The sequence below is a fragment of the Acinonyx jubatus genome, chromosome A2, assembly GCF_027475565.1.
Source record: "Acinonyx jubatus isolate Ajub_Pintada_27869175 chromosome A2, VMU_Ajub_asm_v1.0, whole genome shotgun sequence".
Taxonomy (NCBI): Eukaryota; Metazoa; Chordata; class Mammalia; order Carnivora; family Felidae; genus Acinonyx; species Acinonyx jubatus.
Window position 1 is genome coordinate 157383512 of NC_069383.1, and position 18068 is coordinate 157401579.

The window sequence follows — 18068 nt, forward strand, 5'->3', positions numbered from 1 at the left end:
AGCCTGCTCGAGGGCTGTCCCTGCACAGGGAGACCTGCCCTCGCCTCCTTATCTAAAATCGCACTCCCTCCCTCCCTCCCAGCCCCCACTGGCTTTCCTGTTTTCTTTCCTCTCCCGATCCCGTCCCCCACCACTGGAGCATCCCGGAGGACCTCACAGCCTTGCAGGGAGGAAGGGGGCCTCCGGGGCGGCGCAGGGCACCCACCGAAGGGTAGGTGTAGCCGTCCTGGCTGCAGCAGATGTGGACCTCGTCCTCCGTGGTCTTCTGGTACACGGGGTTGTCAAAGTTGATGCTGTTGATGCTTTTCAGCCGCCAGTTCTTCCAGAGAAGGAAGGTCCCGAAGCCCAGGAGGATGAGCAGCACTGCAGGGCGAGGTGGCCCAGCCCCGTCAGCAGGTGGCCCCAGAGCCCTACGTCCCCAAGTGATGCCGCCTGCAGACTCCTGGCTTCGGACTTCTATAGGGCTTTTTTTGTTCCAATTTCAAGCCATACTTGTCCACTGCGGGGTCGGGGGGGTGGGGGTGGGGAACCTATCCATACACATGACCAATCTCTAACTCGAAGCCCGCTGTGACTGGCTCGCCCCGGAAATACCCGACCGCAGTCGATTCTTCCAGGTGCTTCTGAGTCATGGGGCTCTTTCAGAAATGGGACTGTTCTCTATGGACACGGCCAAACTCATTCTCTGCTCCATCTGGGTGCTCTCTGCCTCGTTTATGAGGGGACCCCTGGGTGGTGCACCCTGCCCCTCCCAGATCCAGGGGACAACCAAGGGCTCACCCAGCCAGGTTTGTAAAAAAAACAAGAACAAAAACAAAACCTGGCCACTGCCCAGGGCGTGGGACAGCTTCAGGCTCTGCTGGGAGGACACAGGGTGGGGGCCTTGTTCGGGAGGCAAGGGTCCCACTGCCACCTGTCAACTCAGAGCCGGACGGCCACTGGGCACTAAAGTGCAGGTCCTGTGAGTGGGCTGGGGGTGGGGAAGGGACACCTCGGAAGGATTTCCTTAGAAAAGGACAATCAGGTGTGATGCTAACGGAGTTACGATGGACAGGGATGGGAGGGTGTAGAACCCCCCAAACTCCCCCTACAAGAGCACCGTTTGCCAGGAGGCGCCCCTCCGGTGGTGGGAGGCCTTCCCTGCAGCCCCTTTCTCGCAGCTGACCCAGCGGCAGGGACAGCTGCGGCCCCACGGCCCAGAAGCAGCCTTACAGCAGGCACTCGACCGGATTTGTTGAGTGAATGGAGCTACAAAGGGGGCCGCAGTGATGAACAGGGCACATGGGCGGGGGGGAGGTGGACCGGACCGGCTGGCTGGGCAGGGCGGTCCTCTGGCGGGGAGCAGGGAAGTGGGGCAGGCCCGATGGGCTTACCGATGGGGAGGATGACATACAGGGCCCCCACGCTCCTCGGTCTCTCCTCGTCTCCTCTGCTGGCAGCGTCGCCCAGGGCTGCTCGGGAGAGGGGAGAAAGTGAGGCTCGGATCCACAGCGAGGGCCACGGAAAACGCGGCAGGTGTGCGGCCGCCAACACGCGCGAGAAAAACGCCTGGTGCTGCTCGGCGTCCTTAAAAGCTCAAAGCGACTTGGAGGGACTCCCGGGTTTGGGAGGCACCACGCTGGGGCCTTATTCATTAGCAGACACGGTTATGGAGCAGATTTAAGAGGGCCCTTCAGCCAAGCGTTACGAGGCTCTGGGAAAGGGGCCAACGGTCTGGGAGGCAAAAGCCTGCAGGTACGTTCTCAACAGTTGGTGAGGTTGCTGGTGGAATTTTTCACCCTGGGTCTGCATTTGATGGAAATGAGACCGGTCTGGGTGGGGCAGCGGCCACCACGTGACTCCATACCGTGCAGCAACCCCAATGCCTGGCTTGGATCGCGCCGAAGCGCCCTAGTCCTGTCTCAGCTATCCCCAGTTAATAAATATTGGGGGAGACCTCGTTACGCAACCATGAATGTGCACCTGAGCCCTGTAAGGGCCCCGTGCAAATCAAAGTTTAAAGTCCTTCAAGCAGGCAAACAGGCTGGGAAGACTGAAAGGCCACACCTGGGTCACATGTACGTAGGTCACCAGTTAAAGTCAACCCCACCTGGGTGCATGGAATTTCTACTTTGACATCGGCTCAGATTTAAGAAAACTTTTAACAAAAATAACTTAAGGTGGGGTGCCCGGGTGGCTCAGTCGGTTAAGCATCCGACTCTTGATCTCGGCTCAGGTCATGGCCTCATGGTTCATGAGACTGAGCACAGAGCCTGCCTGGGATTCTCTCTCCTCCTCTCTTTGCACCTCCCCCTCCCTCAAAGTAAATAAATAAACATTAAAATAAATAAATAAATAAATAAGGCAGCAGCAAGATCTTTGAGAAGTTTTTCCCCTTAAAAGGACTCATTCACCAAAATCGAGACGCCCTAGACAGGCCTGTTTGTGAAATGGGTTTTCAAGCAGGGGCACCCCCAAGCAAAAAGGTTTCCCGGCCTCCCTTGACCACAGCAGTCCCTGCTTTACCTTCTTTATGGTTGCACAGGGGCTTTAGCTACTCTGAGTGGGGGAAAATGTCTGAAACTTGCTGATGCACCCCTTTTTTTTCTGGCCAAAAAAAAAGTCTAGGGGCTCCATTTTCTAGCTGATCAAACTCCAGGACAGGGGCCCTCTGGTGGCCAAAGAGATGAATGGCAAGTCTTCCACTGATTTCACTGAGAGCCCAGCTCTGACCTTGAGACTGGTAGGGTGAGGACAGCGAGGCCCTACCCACAAGCAAAAACTTAGAGCCTCCCCCGTCTCCCACCAAAAAGACTTTAGTAATCAAGTAATCCTTGATTACTTGATTGTGTGGTGTTTTTTGGGTTTTGTTTAATAAAAATTAAGGCCAAGATCCCATGACAAAGGATCACATTTTTAGGAAGACAGGATCTGACTCTACACTTGCCTCTTTGAGACCCTGGCTCTGATCAAACTATATTTATAAAACCAAGTGTTTGGCCCATAGTTTGGTGATTTTTTTTTTTTTTTTTTTTTTAATGTAGTTGGGCACCTGGGTGGCTCAGTCGGTTAAGCATCTGATTTTGGCTCAGGTCAGGATCTCACGGTTTGTGGGTTCGAGCCCCCCATTGGGCCCTCTGTTGTCAGCTCAGAGCCTGCTTTGGATCCTCTGTCTCTCCCTCTCTCTGCCCCTCCCCTGCTCATTCTCTCTCTCTCTCCCAAAAATAAACATTAAAGAGGCACCTGGGTGGCCCAGTAGGTTAAGCATCTGATTTTGGCTCAGGTCATAATCTCACAGTTCGCAGGTTCAAGCCCTGCATCGGGTTCTGTACTGACAGCTCAGAACCTGGAGCCTGCTTCCAATTTTGTGTCTCCCTCTCTCTCTGCCACTCCCCTGCTCGTGCTGTCACGAGTGCGCTCGCTCTCTTGAAAATAAACAGTAAAAAAATACTAAAAAAAAAAAAAATGTAAAATATTATTTAAGTGCTGGGCTTTTGGTACGCCCTCAGATGGTGCCCAAGGAAGTGCCTCACCGCCTCACCCTGGCCCTGTTGGGCAAGTGCCTGAAAACAGGTCATCAAAGGGGCCTCAATGTTTCAGGTCCCTGTGCCTGGAGGACTCTGGGATAAGCCACCACCACGCACCCAAAGCCTTCACATGCCTTAGGGGGGGTTGGCGGGCACTGTTATCAGCCCCATTTAACAGAGAGGGGAACGGAGGCTTCCGCGAGGCACAGGCCAGGTCAGAAAGTGCAGGGGTGAAAGGTAAGCCCACTCCATCCCTTCATCAAGATTCCCTTGGCCCATCGAGATGCCCGAGCTGTTAAATCAGGGCCCAGGGTAGTCCCGACGTCTACCTTGGTGGGACACTGTCACCGTCTCAGGCGTGGTGAACTCAGGGCTGGCCACGGACCACGGGCCAGCTGTGTGCTTTGGCCCCGCGGTTGGGGGGCGCACTGTCGTCCTCACAGCTGTGGAGCGCACCGTTGGCCTGACCGTGACCGTGGAGGTCGCCCGGGGGGTCACGACAGGTTCGGGCTCTGAAAGAAGAAACATCTCCTGAGTGCCCCGCGGCCCAAGTGCCCCTCTGATAACTGTGCTGCTCGTGACCACGGAGAGGAAGTGCGTGCCGTTGGCCACAAAGAAATAAAATCAATGTAGTGAAAATTGAAACCCGCTAGTAACGGTGTTGTTATTCCATCATTGGTTGTACTCCAAACGGGAGATTCACGAGTGTTACAGACACAAGGGTGGTGGAAGCAGGACTCGTGCCCAGGCTGATGCCCCTACCTATGAGGCAGCTCCTCATGTCCTTGGCCAGCAGCATGCCATCCGGGCAGGCACAGGTGAACTTGGGTGAGTGGGGGTTGATCTGTGGGGCCGGGAGACACAGGTACTGGCAGCCACCGTTGCGGAGGGCCGTCCTCTCACACCAGTTCACCCCTGAGGCGGAAGAGGCAGGGAGTCAGGGTGAGAACAAGATTAGAAAATTCTGGAAAGTTCCAGAAATAACAGCAGGGAAGCGGAGGGGGGAGGCAGTCACCCCGTCTTTACCTCTTGGCTGTGTGAGGTTGTGAAAAAGGACAATGTCCTCCGGGGACAACAGGTTTTCTGCTAGCAGATTAATGTCTGAGCCGGTGAGGCGGTTGGCACTGAAAATGGCTTCGTTGATGACGTCCGTCCAAAATACTTTATCCTATACGGGCATGAAGAGATGGCAGATCCCATTAACCATGGGCAGAGGGCACACGAATCTCCGGGAAGAAACAGCACTAGGTGGCACTAGCCTCGTTTAGTTTTTCTTCAAAAAAAGTTTCGGGGCGCCTGCGTGGCTCAGTCGGTTGAGCGTCTGACTTCGGCTCAGGTCGTGATCTCATGGTCCGTGAGTTCGAGCCCCGCGTCGGGCTCTGTGCTGACCGCTCGGAGCCTGGAGCCTGCTTCGGATTCTGGGTCTCCCTCTCTCTCTCTGCCCCTCCCCTGCTCATGCTTTGTCTGCACCCCCCCCTTTCAAAAATAAACATTAAAACATTTTTTTACAAAATAAAAAAGTTCTAATTGTGGGGCGCCTGGGTGGCTCAGTCGGCTTGGGGGTCCGACGGCTTCAGCCCAGGTCACGGTCTCACAGTTTGTCTGCTGACAGCTCAGAGCCTGGAGCCTGTATCAGATTCTGTGTCTCCCTCTCGCTCTGCCCCTCCCCTGCTTACTCTGTCTCTCTCAAAAATAAATAAAAACATTTTTAAAAACTCAAAAAGTTTAAATGTATAAAATACACACAAAACTGACCATCTTAACCCTTTTTCAGTGTGTTCAGTAGCATGAAATACATTCACATGGTTGTGCAGCCCTCCCCACCACCCATGCCCCAAACTTTCTCATCTTCCCAAACTGAGACTCTGTCCCCATGAAATACTGACTCCCCCCCCTCCCCCCCCCCCATCTACTTCCTGTCTCTATGGATGGGACTCCTCTAGGGACCTCATGTAAGTGGAATTCTACAGGGGCGCGTGGGTGGCTCAGTTGGTTAAGCATCCGACTCTTGATTTCAGTTTAGGTCATGATCTCATGGTTCGAGTTCCAGCCCCACATCTGAGGTTCGAGCCTGCTTGGGATTCCATCTCCCTCTCTCTCTGCCCCTCCTTTGCTCGCCCGCATGAGCACTTTAAAAAGTTAAAAAAAAAAAAAATGGAATTCTACAGCATCTGTCCTTCTGTCCTTTTGTGTCTGGCTTAGTTCCCTCAAGGCTCGTCCGTGTTGGAGCATGTGTTAGAATTTCCTTCCTTTTTCAGGCTGAACCACATTCCAGTGTATAGATACCCATCTTGTTTAGCAGATCAGCTCTGACGGGACACCCAGGTCGCTTCCACCTCTGGGCTGTTGTGAATCCTGCTGCTTGAACACGGGTGTACGAATATAGCAACATTTCCTCAGAGCCGTTCTCTGCTGTGGCGCTACTTGGGCCAGACAACCCACTTTGGCTGGTCCCCTCTTCTCTTTGAAGGGTGGTCACCAGCCTCTATCCACTAGGAACTAGTAACCCCCCCTCAAGTGCAACAACAAAAGTCTTCAGAAAGTGCCAAATGTCCCCTGGGCGGCAAGATGGCCTCCAAGTGAGAATTCCTACTCTAAGACTCTTTCGGAGAGGGCGTGCTCGGAGGGCTCTGTTGGGAGAGTGTGTGACTCTTGATCTCAGAGTCTTGAGTTCGAGCCCCGCACTAGGGGTAGAGTTTACTTAAGAAAAAAAAAAAAGAAAGAAAAGAAAAAAAAGCAACGTGGGGGCCCCTGGGTGACTCAGTTAAGCGTCTGACTGTTGATTTCGGCTCGGGTCACGATCTCATGGTTTGTGGGATCTAGCCCTGCGTCAGGCTCTGTGCTGACAGCATGGAGCTTGCTCGAGATTCTCTCTCTCAACCTCTCTTTCTGTCCCTCCCCCATTTGTGATCTCTGTCTCAAAGAAAAAATTAACATAAAAAAACCCCCCAAAAAACCAAGCAACAACTCTTTGACTCTTTTGATGAGAAGAAAATAGAAATAACTCCAGATCTAAGACCTTTTTACAGCCACAGACAATCTTCTAAGTTAGTCCTGGCTTGGATGAACTAGACAATGTGGGCTGACCCATTAGCCTGAGCGCTTATGCCTCCTATGTCAGTCGTGCTCAGTAACCGGGACTTGGATGTGAATCCCCTCAGGCGCCCAAGGAGCAACCACTTGCTTCCAGCCCCCACCTCAAAGATGGCCAAGGAGAAGGGGTGTGCCAGCTTTTTCTCATCCTCCAAAACGGTCTTCCGGTTCCCCCCGTTGACATCAATGCTCGAGATGGAGTGGAGCTTGGAGTCAACCCAGTAGAGGCGGCCACCAGAAAGATCTAGAACCCACAGTGGACAAGGAGAGGTCACACGCCGACGCCCAAGGGGCCCGGGCCTGGCCACTCCACTCCCCGCAGGAAGGAGCACCCCCAAGGACCCGGCGGAGATGTGCCCAGAAAAGTAGCCCCAACAACCCACCACCATGTATGAGTGACAACCCCATTCCGGGGCCGTGTGGACCCCAGGGACCACGGTCCCAAGGACATACCCAGGGTGATGCCATTGGGCCACTGGATGTCCTCCGTCACTAGCGAGTAAACATCGACGCCGTTCAGACCCCCCTTCTTGATCTCGGCGGGGGTTCCCCAATCCGTCCAGTACATGAAGCTGGTGGGAGAGTAGCATGAACAGAAGGTCAGTGGGGGAGGCGCCCGGCGTGCCCCGAAGAGCAGCCTCCATCTGGAGCAGGAGGCCAGGAATTGTAAGAAGCCCCCCAAGGAGACCTTGGACTGGTTCTTCTGCTACCCTAGTGCCTGCAACATGGGGAGACCTGGCAGGATTTAGAACCTTCAAGAACAAAGGGAGACTTTGATTCCAACGTCAGGACCAGGACCCGTAATGTATACCCTTCAGCCTTTCTGAAGGCTTTTATACATTTTTAATTTTATAATTTTTTTTTTTGCTTTAAAACGATTTTTTTAATTGTGGCAAAATATACGCCACATAAACCATCTTGTTATTTATTTATTATGTTTGTTTTTGAGAGGCAGAGAGAGACAGAGCATGAGTGGGGGAGTGGCAGAGAGAGAGGGAGACACAGAATCCGAAACAGGCTCCAGGCTCTGAGCCATCAGCCCAGAGCCCGACACGGGGCTCGAACCCATGAACCGTGAGATCATGACCTGAGCCGAAGTCGGACACTCATCTGACTGAGCCACCCAGGCGCCCCAAACCATCTTGATCGTTTTTAAGTATCCAGTCAGTGGCATTAAGTACACATAGACCGCCATGCAGCCATCCCCGGAACTTTCCCATTTTCCCAAGCTGAAACTCTGACCCCATTAAATGCCGCCTCTTCCTTCACCTCCCCCAGCCCCCTGCACTCACCACTCGGCTTTCTGACTCTATGAATGGGACTCCTCTAGGGACCCCCTGGAAGTAGAATCCTGTAATATGTGTCCTTTTGTGTCTGGCTTCTTGCACTTAGCATAATGTCCCCAAGGTTCGTCCCTGGTGCCAGAATTTACTTCCTTTTTGAGACTGAGTAAAATGCCATTGGGTGGACGGACCACATCTAGTTTCTCCTTCGTCCACTGGGGGGGCCCACACCCTGGCAGCTGTGAACGTGGGGCTACAAATCCCTGCTCACATGCCTGCGTTCGCTGCTTTCCCATCTACACTTAGAAGCGGATCTCCGATGGCTTTTGAGCCTCTGAAGAGATGCTCGAACTCACAAGTAGACAAATGTACCAGCAGTCTCCCCATAATGACTGGCAAGAGTGAAAACCTGCTGCCGACAGTGAGGGAAAGGAGTCTTCGGGTGCCCTTCTGGACGGAAGGTCGGTTTCACAATCCAGGTGCTGAACAACAATTTGCTGCTCTATCCACGCCCGTACCCCCGGAGCTAGTAATCCAACTTCCGGAATGAAGAATCTAGAATCTACAGTCCTGCAGGTAAACTGCAGTGACTCACATTCAAAGGTATTCAAAGGTATCTGCAGCCTTTGTGTGAGGTAAGGGGGAAAAATAACTAAATTTCCACACACTGGGTACAAGGAAACCGTGGCTCAACAAGCCAACAGGGAATGAACCCCATACGCCAAACGAAAAAGCCAGATGAACACTGTGTGATCACGTGTGGCTATTTGTGGGGGGAAAGAAACACAAGAGCAGACGGCACACGCGCACACACACACGCACGCACGCACGCACCACGACTTGTATCTAAGTGGTTTTCTCCGGGAGTCTCTCTCTTTCTGAAAGCTGCGGGAATAAAGTCACTCAACCGAGTGGGCCTCTGCCAAACGAAAACAAATGTTTTGTTCAATGGGGACCCAGGCCTACCTGCACCCCAGCTCTAGCCCACCTGATTCGTGCTTCTCTCCCGAGTTCCCCTTTCCTCTGATTGTTGCCGCCAGGCTGCCCTTCCAGAATTGTGCAATTCCACACCCAGCAGGTGTGGTCTAACAGGCGCAGTACACGGGGCGGGGACACGGGTACCCCCCAAGTGGGCCCCGGAGCTGCTGAGTCAGCCGCGGGCCCTGCAAACACCCTCCTGGGGGCTCCGAGGCGTGGCGACCTTCACTCCCTGTGATGTCCTCCCCAAAACTACCATCAGGGCTGACTGTTCTGACCTTTCCTGTCCAGGCACAGGATACTCGGCCATAAAATCCCAAATTGGGATTTAATTAAGTACTAATTTTGAATACCATTTTAAACATCCCTACTTTGGGGCGCCCGGGTGGCTCAGTCGGTTAAGGGTCTGACTCGGTTTCGGCTCAGGTCTTGATCTCATGATCTTGTGAGTTTGAGCCCCTGCATCAGGCTCTGTGCTGACAGCATGGAGCCTGCTTGGGATTCTCTCTCCACTCCTCTCCTGCTCACACCATCTCTCTCAAAGTAAATAAATAAACTTTAAAAAAATCCATATTCTAACTTCTGGTTTTGGGGCTCTCGTCCTGAGGGCACAGCTTTCCAGGGCCTGCTCCCATCTCGGTGACCACAGCGAACCTCAAGAGGGATCAGCCCCTGGCTCCCAAAGGGTGGGTGGGGGAAGGGCGACTGTTCAGGTCCTGCTTTTTCCTGAGAGCAGGAGCCGCTGTGGCTGGGGGACAGTCCAGCTCGGGCACACGCCTTCCCCGGTTGGAGCCCTAACCAGTTCTTGAACCCCGCCCGTGTTCTCCGTTCCTTCCGTGGCCCTCGGCTTTAGCAGCACCCACCCGTGAACGGGATCCACCACAATGGCACGTGGCTTAGAGCCTTTCTCCTTGAAGAGCGTCTTTCTCTTCACACCCTTGGTGTCGGCCACGGAGACGGTGCCCAGGATGGAGTCTGTCCAGTATATGTTGCTGTGGATCCAGTCCACCGCCAGCCCATCGGGGGCCTGGAGGTCCTCGCTGACGATGGTGTCATAGGAGGAGAAGCCGTCGATTTGGGCGCTGAGGGGGAGGAGCAGGGGAAGGAGAGCGTCAGTGAGAGGGGCCCCCGCGCCACCGGGAGTTGAGCGCTGGGTGTGGCTCCAAGGCTCACCTGTAGATCTTCCTTTGGGACAGGTCGGACCAGTATATTCTGTTGCTGGCCACCTCGGTGTCCAGGGCGACCACGTTCTTCAAGTTTGGGATGAGGCTGGTGTATTCGCTGCGGTCCAGGGTCATCTTCCTCACCTCGTGGCGGTTGGTGAAAAACAGGTAGGCGATAGTGCCTGGGAACACAGGAAGGACGCTCAGGGGAGCAGAAGGACCCCCTGATTCCCGCTTGTCACCCTTTGGGGTCTGACTGAACCAGAGAAGACACCCAGGATGGGGCGGAAAAGGCCCCCCTAGTGTATTAACCATGTGGTTCTGAGGCCCTGACATCCTGGGCCTTGCAGAGCAGAACGGACAGCCCCTCCCAGGGCCAGCCAGCTCCTAGGGACTGTTCACAACCCGCCTCCAGTGCAAACGAGCCAGCCCATACCTGCCACCCCCTCTACTGGGCTCTCGCACTCTGGGCCACTATCCACCCGCCTGCCCAGGTCACCCTGGGACAGACACCAGACAGCACGAGCAGCGCCCCGGCCCCAGAGCCTGCTGGGATTCTCCCGTCCAGCCAGTCGTGAGCCTGCTCACCCTGCCTCACCTCATGCCCGAGGAAACTACAAGAGGCTCCAGCCCACGTGTGCCCCTCACTCTCCCTCGGAGCAACCTGGCGCTTCCCTGTATGGCCCCTGGGGCTGCCACGCCCCCTCCTCTTGGGAACTGTAACAACCAATCTTTCCAGTGGGGTCGTCTCCTGATCTGCTGGCCTCACCATGCTCGAATGATAACAAAACCTACATTTTAAAACACTGGGTCCCACATCTGGGTGACTCAGTCAGTTAAGCATCTGACTTTGGCTCAGGTCACGATCTCAAAGTGTGTGAGTTCGAGACCCGCATCTGGCTCTGTGCTGACAGTGCAGGGCCTGGAGCCTGCTTGGGATTCTCTCTCTCTCTCTCTCTCTCTCTCTCTCTCTGCCCCTCCCCTGCTCATGCACTCTGTCCTTTTCTCCCAAAATAAATAAACTTTAAAAAATAAATAAAACACTGGGTCCCCAGCATTTTACATTTTGGAACATAAATATGAAGAAATGATAAGTTAATGTGTCCACAGGGATTCCTTAGGGCAGTAAATTCTGCTCAGTGCTGTTCATATCACGTTTTCCCTCACTGATCTGTTGTCTTTGACTGTTGTCAAAGTCCCTTTATACAGAAGGGGATCGGAGCTCAGAGGGGAGGGGACCAGCCCAAGGTCACACCAACTAGTAAACGGCAGAGCTGGGACTCAAACCCACGTTGTCCCGACTCTGGTGGCTGTGCTGTAACCATGACACTGACATTCACCAATGAGCTGACCACGGGAACAACGGACCTCACTCAGGACCCCTCCCCACAACACCACGCCTACCCCTGGGAAGGATCTGTATAGACACTGGCCCTACAGGTTGGAACGAAAGTAGTATCTCAAATCCTAGAGGGTTTTATGATCTCTGTTCCCAGTTTTCTCCAGAACCAGGAAACGCACAGGGGTGTGACAGAGGGAGCCCAAGGAACAGTCACAAAGGGATGACAACAGGGGAGAAAAACTTCAAGGTTAAAACAGATCCTTGAGGAAACGGAAGGCGATCTAAAATATTTCAGCAAGGGGTGCGTGGGTGGCTCAGTCGGTTGAGCATCCAACTCTTGGTTTCGGCTCAGGTCATGATCCCAGGGTTGTGGGATTGAGCCCCATGTCTGGCTCTGCACGGAGCGTGGAGCCTGCTTAAAATTCCTTTTCTCTCTCTCTCTCTCTCTCTCTCTCTCTCCCTCTCCCCCTCCTACCACTCATGCTCTAGCTCTAAGAAAAACAAAAAACAAAAAGACCTCCCAAAACAGCTGGAGGGGGAGCGGGCCCTTCATAGGGCCATTGCTTTTCACCTCTTGTCCCCTAAAGCCATTGGTCGGGCTGGGGGCCGCAAACCATTCCCTGTGCAATTGACCTGTGTCCCCAGAGAAGCTGGACATGTGCGGGCAGCCTCCCAGCAAGTTCCTAACTGGGCCGCTCATCCCTCTGCCAGAGGGCACACGGTCTGCCTGGGTCTTTGGAGTGTATGCAAAGTTCACATGATGAAACCTGCCACCGCATCTGCTCCCGGCGCCGTCCCCGCCCCCGCCCCTGGCTCACCCACAGCCTTGCAGGCCTTGGTGAGGGGGTCCAGCTGGAAACCCGCCTCGCACTCGCACTTGTAGCTGCCCTCGAGGTTCACGCAGAGCTGGCTGCACACGTCGGGATCCTGACACTCATCGATATCTGCAAGCCGGGACACAGAAAGGGGTTTGGGGCTTCTTCCTCATGGGGTGCTGATGGGAGTGAGGGCTCCCAGCGAAAGCCATCCCTCCCAGTGGCGGGGTCTTGGTGACCATCAGGTTCAGAAACGAACACACTGAAATAGCCAAGTGTCATCTCCAGCAGTGACCCTGACCTCCCCGTTCACCTCAGGGGTGCAGCCAAGCAGAGCAAAGGCTGCGTCAGCCGAGATTTCTTTCTTAATTATTAATCCCCAAAGGCAAGGACAGGGTGCTCCTCAGGGGCCAAGCCTGTGCTAGAATGGCCCGTGCATTTGGCACCTCATCAAATCCTCCCTACAGGCCTGTGAGGTCAGGACCGCTTTCGTGCCCACTTAACAGACGGGGAAACTGAGGCACAGAGGGTTGGGCCACCACACAAGGGGAAAGGGCCGAGGTGGCTCGGGAATCACCTTCACATCTTTGCTGGTCCACCAGCTGGAAGCCCTCGGGGCACAAGCACTCATAGCCGATCTTGAGGTCGTTGCAGATGTGGGAGCAGCCGCCCCTGTTGTCCAGACACTCGTTGGTCTCTGCAACAGGAGGGACACAGACCGGTCACGCTCAGGTCATCAGCCTCCCTGCGCTATCTCATCAGCCTTATCGTAATCACCACAATGACGTGGAGGCCAGTGAACTACCAAGTCCCCTAAAAGGTCTTAAAATAACCACTGTCACGTGCAATGCCACGGATGAACCTGGAGGACATTCCACTGAGTGAAATACACCAGGCACAGATGGACAGATACTGGAGGATTCACTCCTAGAAGGTCCTTAGTGGAGTCAAAGTCAGAGACAGGAAGTAGATGGGGGGGGGGGGGTAGGGGTTGGGGGAGGGGGCGGGGAGTCAGTGTTTCACGGGCACAGAGGCCCAGTTTGGGAAGATGAGGAAGTTCTCAAGATGGATGGTGGTGAGGGCTGTAGGACCACGCGAATGTACTAACACTGCTGAACGTTACCCCTAAAACTGGTTAAGAAGGTAAATCTGAGCGTTATTTTTTTGTCAACCACATTTCAAAATGTTCTTGATGATAAAAAAATAAAAACTGTGTTCCACAGTTGCATATACAAACTCCCAACAGCCCTATAGATAGCTCAACTACAGTTGGGGAAACTGAGGCCCAGGCGAGGCTAAATCACTTGCCCAACAGTGCTGGACCGGACTCAGGGCGCTTAAGGTCCGGCATCCATGACCTGGCGCTTTTCACAGGGCTTCAGCCAAAGCCAACCCACCATCTGTTCTTGCCCGAAAGCTAAGGACAGTGTTTTACGGTTTTTAAATGGTTGAAAAGAAAAATAAGAATCCAAAGAAAACCAGCATTTTGTGCCACATAAAAGGTCTGTGAAATCCAAACATCAGTGTCCATAATAAGGTTTTCTTGGAGCACGGCCACACGCATTCACGTGCGCATGCGTGTACATCCGTATGCCGTTTTCTTGCTATAACACCCCGTTAAATAGCTGTGACAGACCTTACAGCTGGTAAAGTCCAAAATATTTACATAGTTATGGTTCACGGAGCACTGCTGAAACTTTACAAGCATCCCGTCAGCCACCCCCCAGCAGGGTATGTGAACCATCACTGTCCCATCCTACAGATGTGACCACAGGCTTGGAAACAAAGCCCCTTATCCCCAAGGACCCCCATGTCCGTGTCGCCCCGGAGCTAAAGCACTCACGGGCACAGCTGGGCAGGAGCCTTGCAGCCCCAAAGTATCCATGTCTGAGTCCCACTCCAGCTCCCCACAAGTTCAAGAGCTACCTGCATCCCTTGGCTCACCGCACTCCTTCAGAGGCTCGTCCGACCAGTCCCGACAGTCCCGGACCGAGTTGCACACTTTGTCCAGGGTGATGCATTCGCCGCTGTGGCACTTGAACTTGTTGGGCCCCTCGCACAGCGTCACTAAGAGCCAGAGAAGGGAGTCAGGTGCTTCTGAGCTGCAAGAGCCCGCTTACTACTCTTTATTAACATGATAGCTCATTTATACGAGATTATATGTAAATGTATTCATAAATAAAACATGATGCAATCAGTGTCACAGAAATAAACCGTTAAAAATGGTGACGAAGGCAAAATTTGTTATACGCAGGTGACTACAATTTTTATTCAGTTAGCTAGTTTGAGAGAGACAGAGACAGAGCGCGCACACGTGTGCGCGCAATTGGGGGAGGGACAAAGGGAGAGGGTGACAGAGGATCCAAAACTCCAAAGCGGACTCCACACTGACAGTAGGGAACTCAATGCGGGGCTCGAACTCACGAACCATGAGCTCATGACCTGAGCTGAAGTCGTACACGCGAGCCACCCAAGCACCCCTAACACAATTTTTAAAAAGTCCATTATCAGAATTTAACTTCTTGTTCACAAAAGTTTGTTTCAGTCTCTAAGTACTATAATTAAAAATATTTTTTTCTCCATCAAGACTTTAGATCAAGAGTTGGACACTTAACTGACTCCGCCACCCAGGCGCCCCACAAGGATACTGTTTTTAAAATATTGTTCATTGGGGCGCCTGGGTGGCGGAGTCGGTTAAGTATCCGACTCTTGGTTTTGGCTCAGGTCATGACCTCACGGTTCGTGAGTTCAAGCCCTGCATCAGGCTCTGCACTGATGGCGCAGAGCCTGCTTGGGATTCTGTCTCTCCTTCTGTCTGCCCCTCCCCTGCTTGTGCGTGTGCATGCCCTTAAAAAAAAAAAAAAAAACAAGGGGTGCCTGGGTGGCTCAGTCGGTTGAGCGTCCAGCTTCAGCTCAGGTCATGATCTCACGGTTTGTGAGTTTGAGCCCCGCGTCGGGCTCTGTGCTGACAGCTCGGAGCCTGGAGCCTGCTTCGGATTCTGTGTCTCCCTCTCTCTCTGCTCCTCCCCTGCTCATGCTCTGTCTCTCTCTCAAAAATAAATAAATAAACATTAAAAAAAAATTAAGAACAACAACAAAATAAGCCCACTAGTATCCTTGTGTTACACGTGTCTCACCACAGTTTAAAACAATTCTTTAAATTAACTCTGCTGATGAACACCTGGGTTGCTTCTAGCATTTTGCTGTTAGGCCAGTGCTGCTCTGCGTGATCCTGAGCCCATCTCTGATTACAGGTGCGAGTTTCACTGTTTTCATTCCCGGGAGGGGAATCCCTCCACCGTAAGCTCAGGAAAGTGCTTAACATTGAACCGTACCGTGTTACCCCTGAGCTCAAAGACAAGAGCTCTGCACACTTTGACCTCGTTAAATCTCAGTCCTGAAGGAGGTGATTTCATAACCTACATGTTTTCAGGTAAATGGAAGTGAAGTTCAGGGGGGTTGAGTAAGTTGCCCAAGGACGCACAGCGCACGCAGGGCTGACCCGAGAGGAGCTCACCATTGATGCAGCCAAGCTCGTCGCTCATGTCCTTACAGTCATACTCCCGGTCGCACTGCCGGCTGCCATGGATACAGGTCCCATCCGAGCACTGGAACTCATCAGGTCGGCACGTGGCGACAGCTGGGAAAGACAGGGCACATGTTGGTTTTTCTCAAGGGAACCCCGAAGACAAAATAAACTACCACCTTTATTGTTTTGTCTTAATTTTTTTTTTAATGTTTATTCTCGAGAGAGAGACAGAGACAGAGACAGAGTGTGAGTGGGGGAGGGTCAGAGAGAGAGGGAGACACAGAATCCAAAGCAGGCTCCAGGCTCTGAGCGGTCAGCACAGAGCCCGATGCGGGGCTCGAACTCACAAACTGCGAGGTCATGACCTGAGCCGAAGTCGGTCGCTTAACTGACTGAGCCCCCCCCGGGCGCCCCTCAACTACCACCTTTAAAACAGCAATTTCCTGGCTGCCTTGGGCATCAGAGACAGCCTGTAACAGGAAAGACATTAGCGGTGAAAAAACACACTCTACGACCTCCATGAGCAGGAGACAGTGCCTCATTTTACCTGCTTCTCACCCCAGGAACACCAGTCTTCATATTCAAAATTTTAGGCAATGTAGATTTATTTATTTATAAATGTTTATTTAATTTTTTTAAAGTTCATTTATTTATTTTGAGAAAGAGAGCACAAGCAAGCAGGGGAGGGCCAGAGAGAGAGAAAAGAGAGAGAATCCCTAGCAGGTTCCATGCTGTCAGCATGGAGCCCGATGCGAGGCTCAAACGCACAAACCTGTGAGATCGTGACCTGAGCCAAGATCAAGAGTTGGACGCTTGGGGCCCCTGGGTGGCTCAGTCGGTTGGGTGTCCGACTTCAGCTCAGGTCATGATCTCACGGTTCGTGAGTTCGAGCCCCGCATCGGGCTCTGGGCTGATGGCTCAGAGCCTGGAGCCTGCTTCCGATTCTGTGTCTCCCTCTCTCTCTGCCCCTCCCCCGTTCATGCTCTGTGTCTCTCTGTCTCAAAAATAAATAAAACGTTAAAAAAAAAAATTAAAAAAAAAAAGAGTTGGACGCTTAACTAACTGAGCCCCCCAGGTGCCCCTGCCAATGTAGTTTTAAAGCTTCTTTCATGGCGGCAAGTACTGTTCGCCTCAATGAAGAAGAATCCCGGAAAATTATTACCAAAGTCACAGAGCAACGTTTGGAAAATAGGAAAGCGGGGTGGGGAGCACCCTAATGCAACCAGTGAGTTTTCTGGGAGTCCTCTCCACTCTTTCCACATACTCGTTTATTCAGAACACATAACTGTTTTTTTCCAATTTTATTTTTAAGTAGTCTCTACACCCAACGTGGGGCTCGAACTCACAACCCGAGATCAAGAGTCCCACACTCTACCAACTGAGCCAGCCAGGCGCCCCAAGGACACGTAATTTATTACAATGCTGGAAGAGCCAACAGGCCACTCTCAGCAGAAAAGCAATGGCATGTTCCCAATCGGGAACAGAGGCAGGACAAATTATGACCGATGCTATCAGCATCACCAAGTACAACACGGCCCATCACTGTGAAACAGCTCCAGAGTTTACAAGACATGTGGGGAAAAAGACAAATTTTTCGTTTCTGCAAGGGACCAAGGCACTGGTTACTCAGCCTTTCTGGGCCTCAGTTTCCCCGTCTGTAAAGAGTGGGGGAAGCCTGCTCACAAGTTATGAGAATTAAGTTAGTTTGTGTTAAGTTTTAGTATGGGGGCGCCTGGGTGGCTCAGTCAGTTAACCATCCAACTTCAGCTCAGGTCATGATCTCAAAGGTCCACGGTTCGATGCCTAAAATGGGCTCTGTGCCGATAGCACTGAGCCTGCTTTGGATTCTCTGTCTCCATCTCATGCCCCCTCTCTGCTCACATGCCGTCTCTCTCACAAATAAACAAACATTAAAAAAAAAAAATTTTAGTACAGATCATGTACAAAGTCATCCATTATTTTTAAATGTGACTTTTCGGGTAGCCTGGGTGGTTCAGTCCGGTAAGCGTCCAACTCCCGATTTCATTCAGCTCAGGTCATGATTTCACAGTTCATGAGATCAAGTCCTGTGTTGGGCTCTGCGCTGTCAGCATGGGGCCTGCTTGGGATTCATTCTCTGTCTCTCTCTTGCTCGCTCTCTCTGCCCTTCCCCCACTCGTGCTCCAGCTCTCTCTCAAAAATAAACATTCAAAAAATAAGTAAATAAAAAATAAATAAGAACGTGCCATTTAGCGGTGCCTGGAGGGCTCAGTCAGACCAGCATGTGACTCTTGATCTTGGGGTCATGAATTTGGGCTCTACGTTGGGTGCAGAGGTTACTTAAAAAAATAAATAGGAGACTCTTAAATACAGAGAACAA

The 18068-nt window shown here is 52.6% G+C and overlaps 1 protein-coding gene across 1 annotated transcript in view; it reads right to left on the reverse strand.

The window, feature by feature from the left end:
• The window catches only part of LDLR (low density lipoprotein receptor), a 31549-nt gene that overhangs the window by 2120 nt on the left and 11361 nt on the right, over nucleotides 1-18068 (reverse strand). Inside the window, exons 5-17 of the mRNA XM_027050516.2 lie at nucleotides 15698-15820; nucleotides 14125-14247; nucleotides 12758-12877; nucleotides 12184-12309; nucleotides 10034-10205; nucleotides 9724-9942; nucleotides 7053-7171; nucleotides 6704-6843; nucleotides 4533-4674; nucleotides 4269-4421; nucleotides 3836-4018; nucleotides 1374-1451; nucleotides 206-363 (exon numbers count right to left, since the gene is read on the reverse strand). Of these exons, the coding sequence (XP_026906317.1) occupies nucleotides 206-363; nucleotides 1374-1451; nucleotides 3836-4018; nucleotides 4269-4421; nucleotides 4533-4674; nucleotides 6704-6843; nucleotides 7053-7171; nucleotides 9724-9942; nucleotides 10034-10205; nucleotides 12184-12309; nucleotides 12758-12877; nucleotides 14125-14247; nucleotides 15698-15820 (1856 nt within the window). The remainder of the gene's footprint in view (nucleotides 1-205; nucleotides 364-1373; nucleotides 1452-3835; nucleotides 4019-4268; nucleotides 4422-4532; nucleotides 4675-6703; nucleotides 6844-7052; nucleotides 7172-9723; nucleotides 9943-10033; nucleotides 10206-12183; nucleotides 12310-12757; nucleotides 12878-14124; nucleotides 14248-15697; nucleotides 15821-18068) is intronic.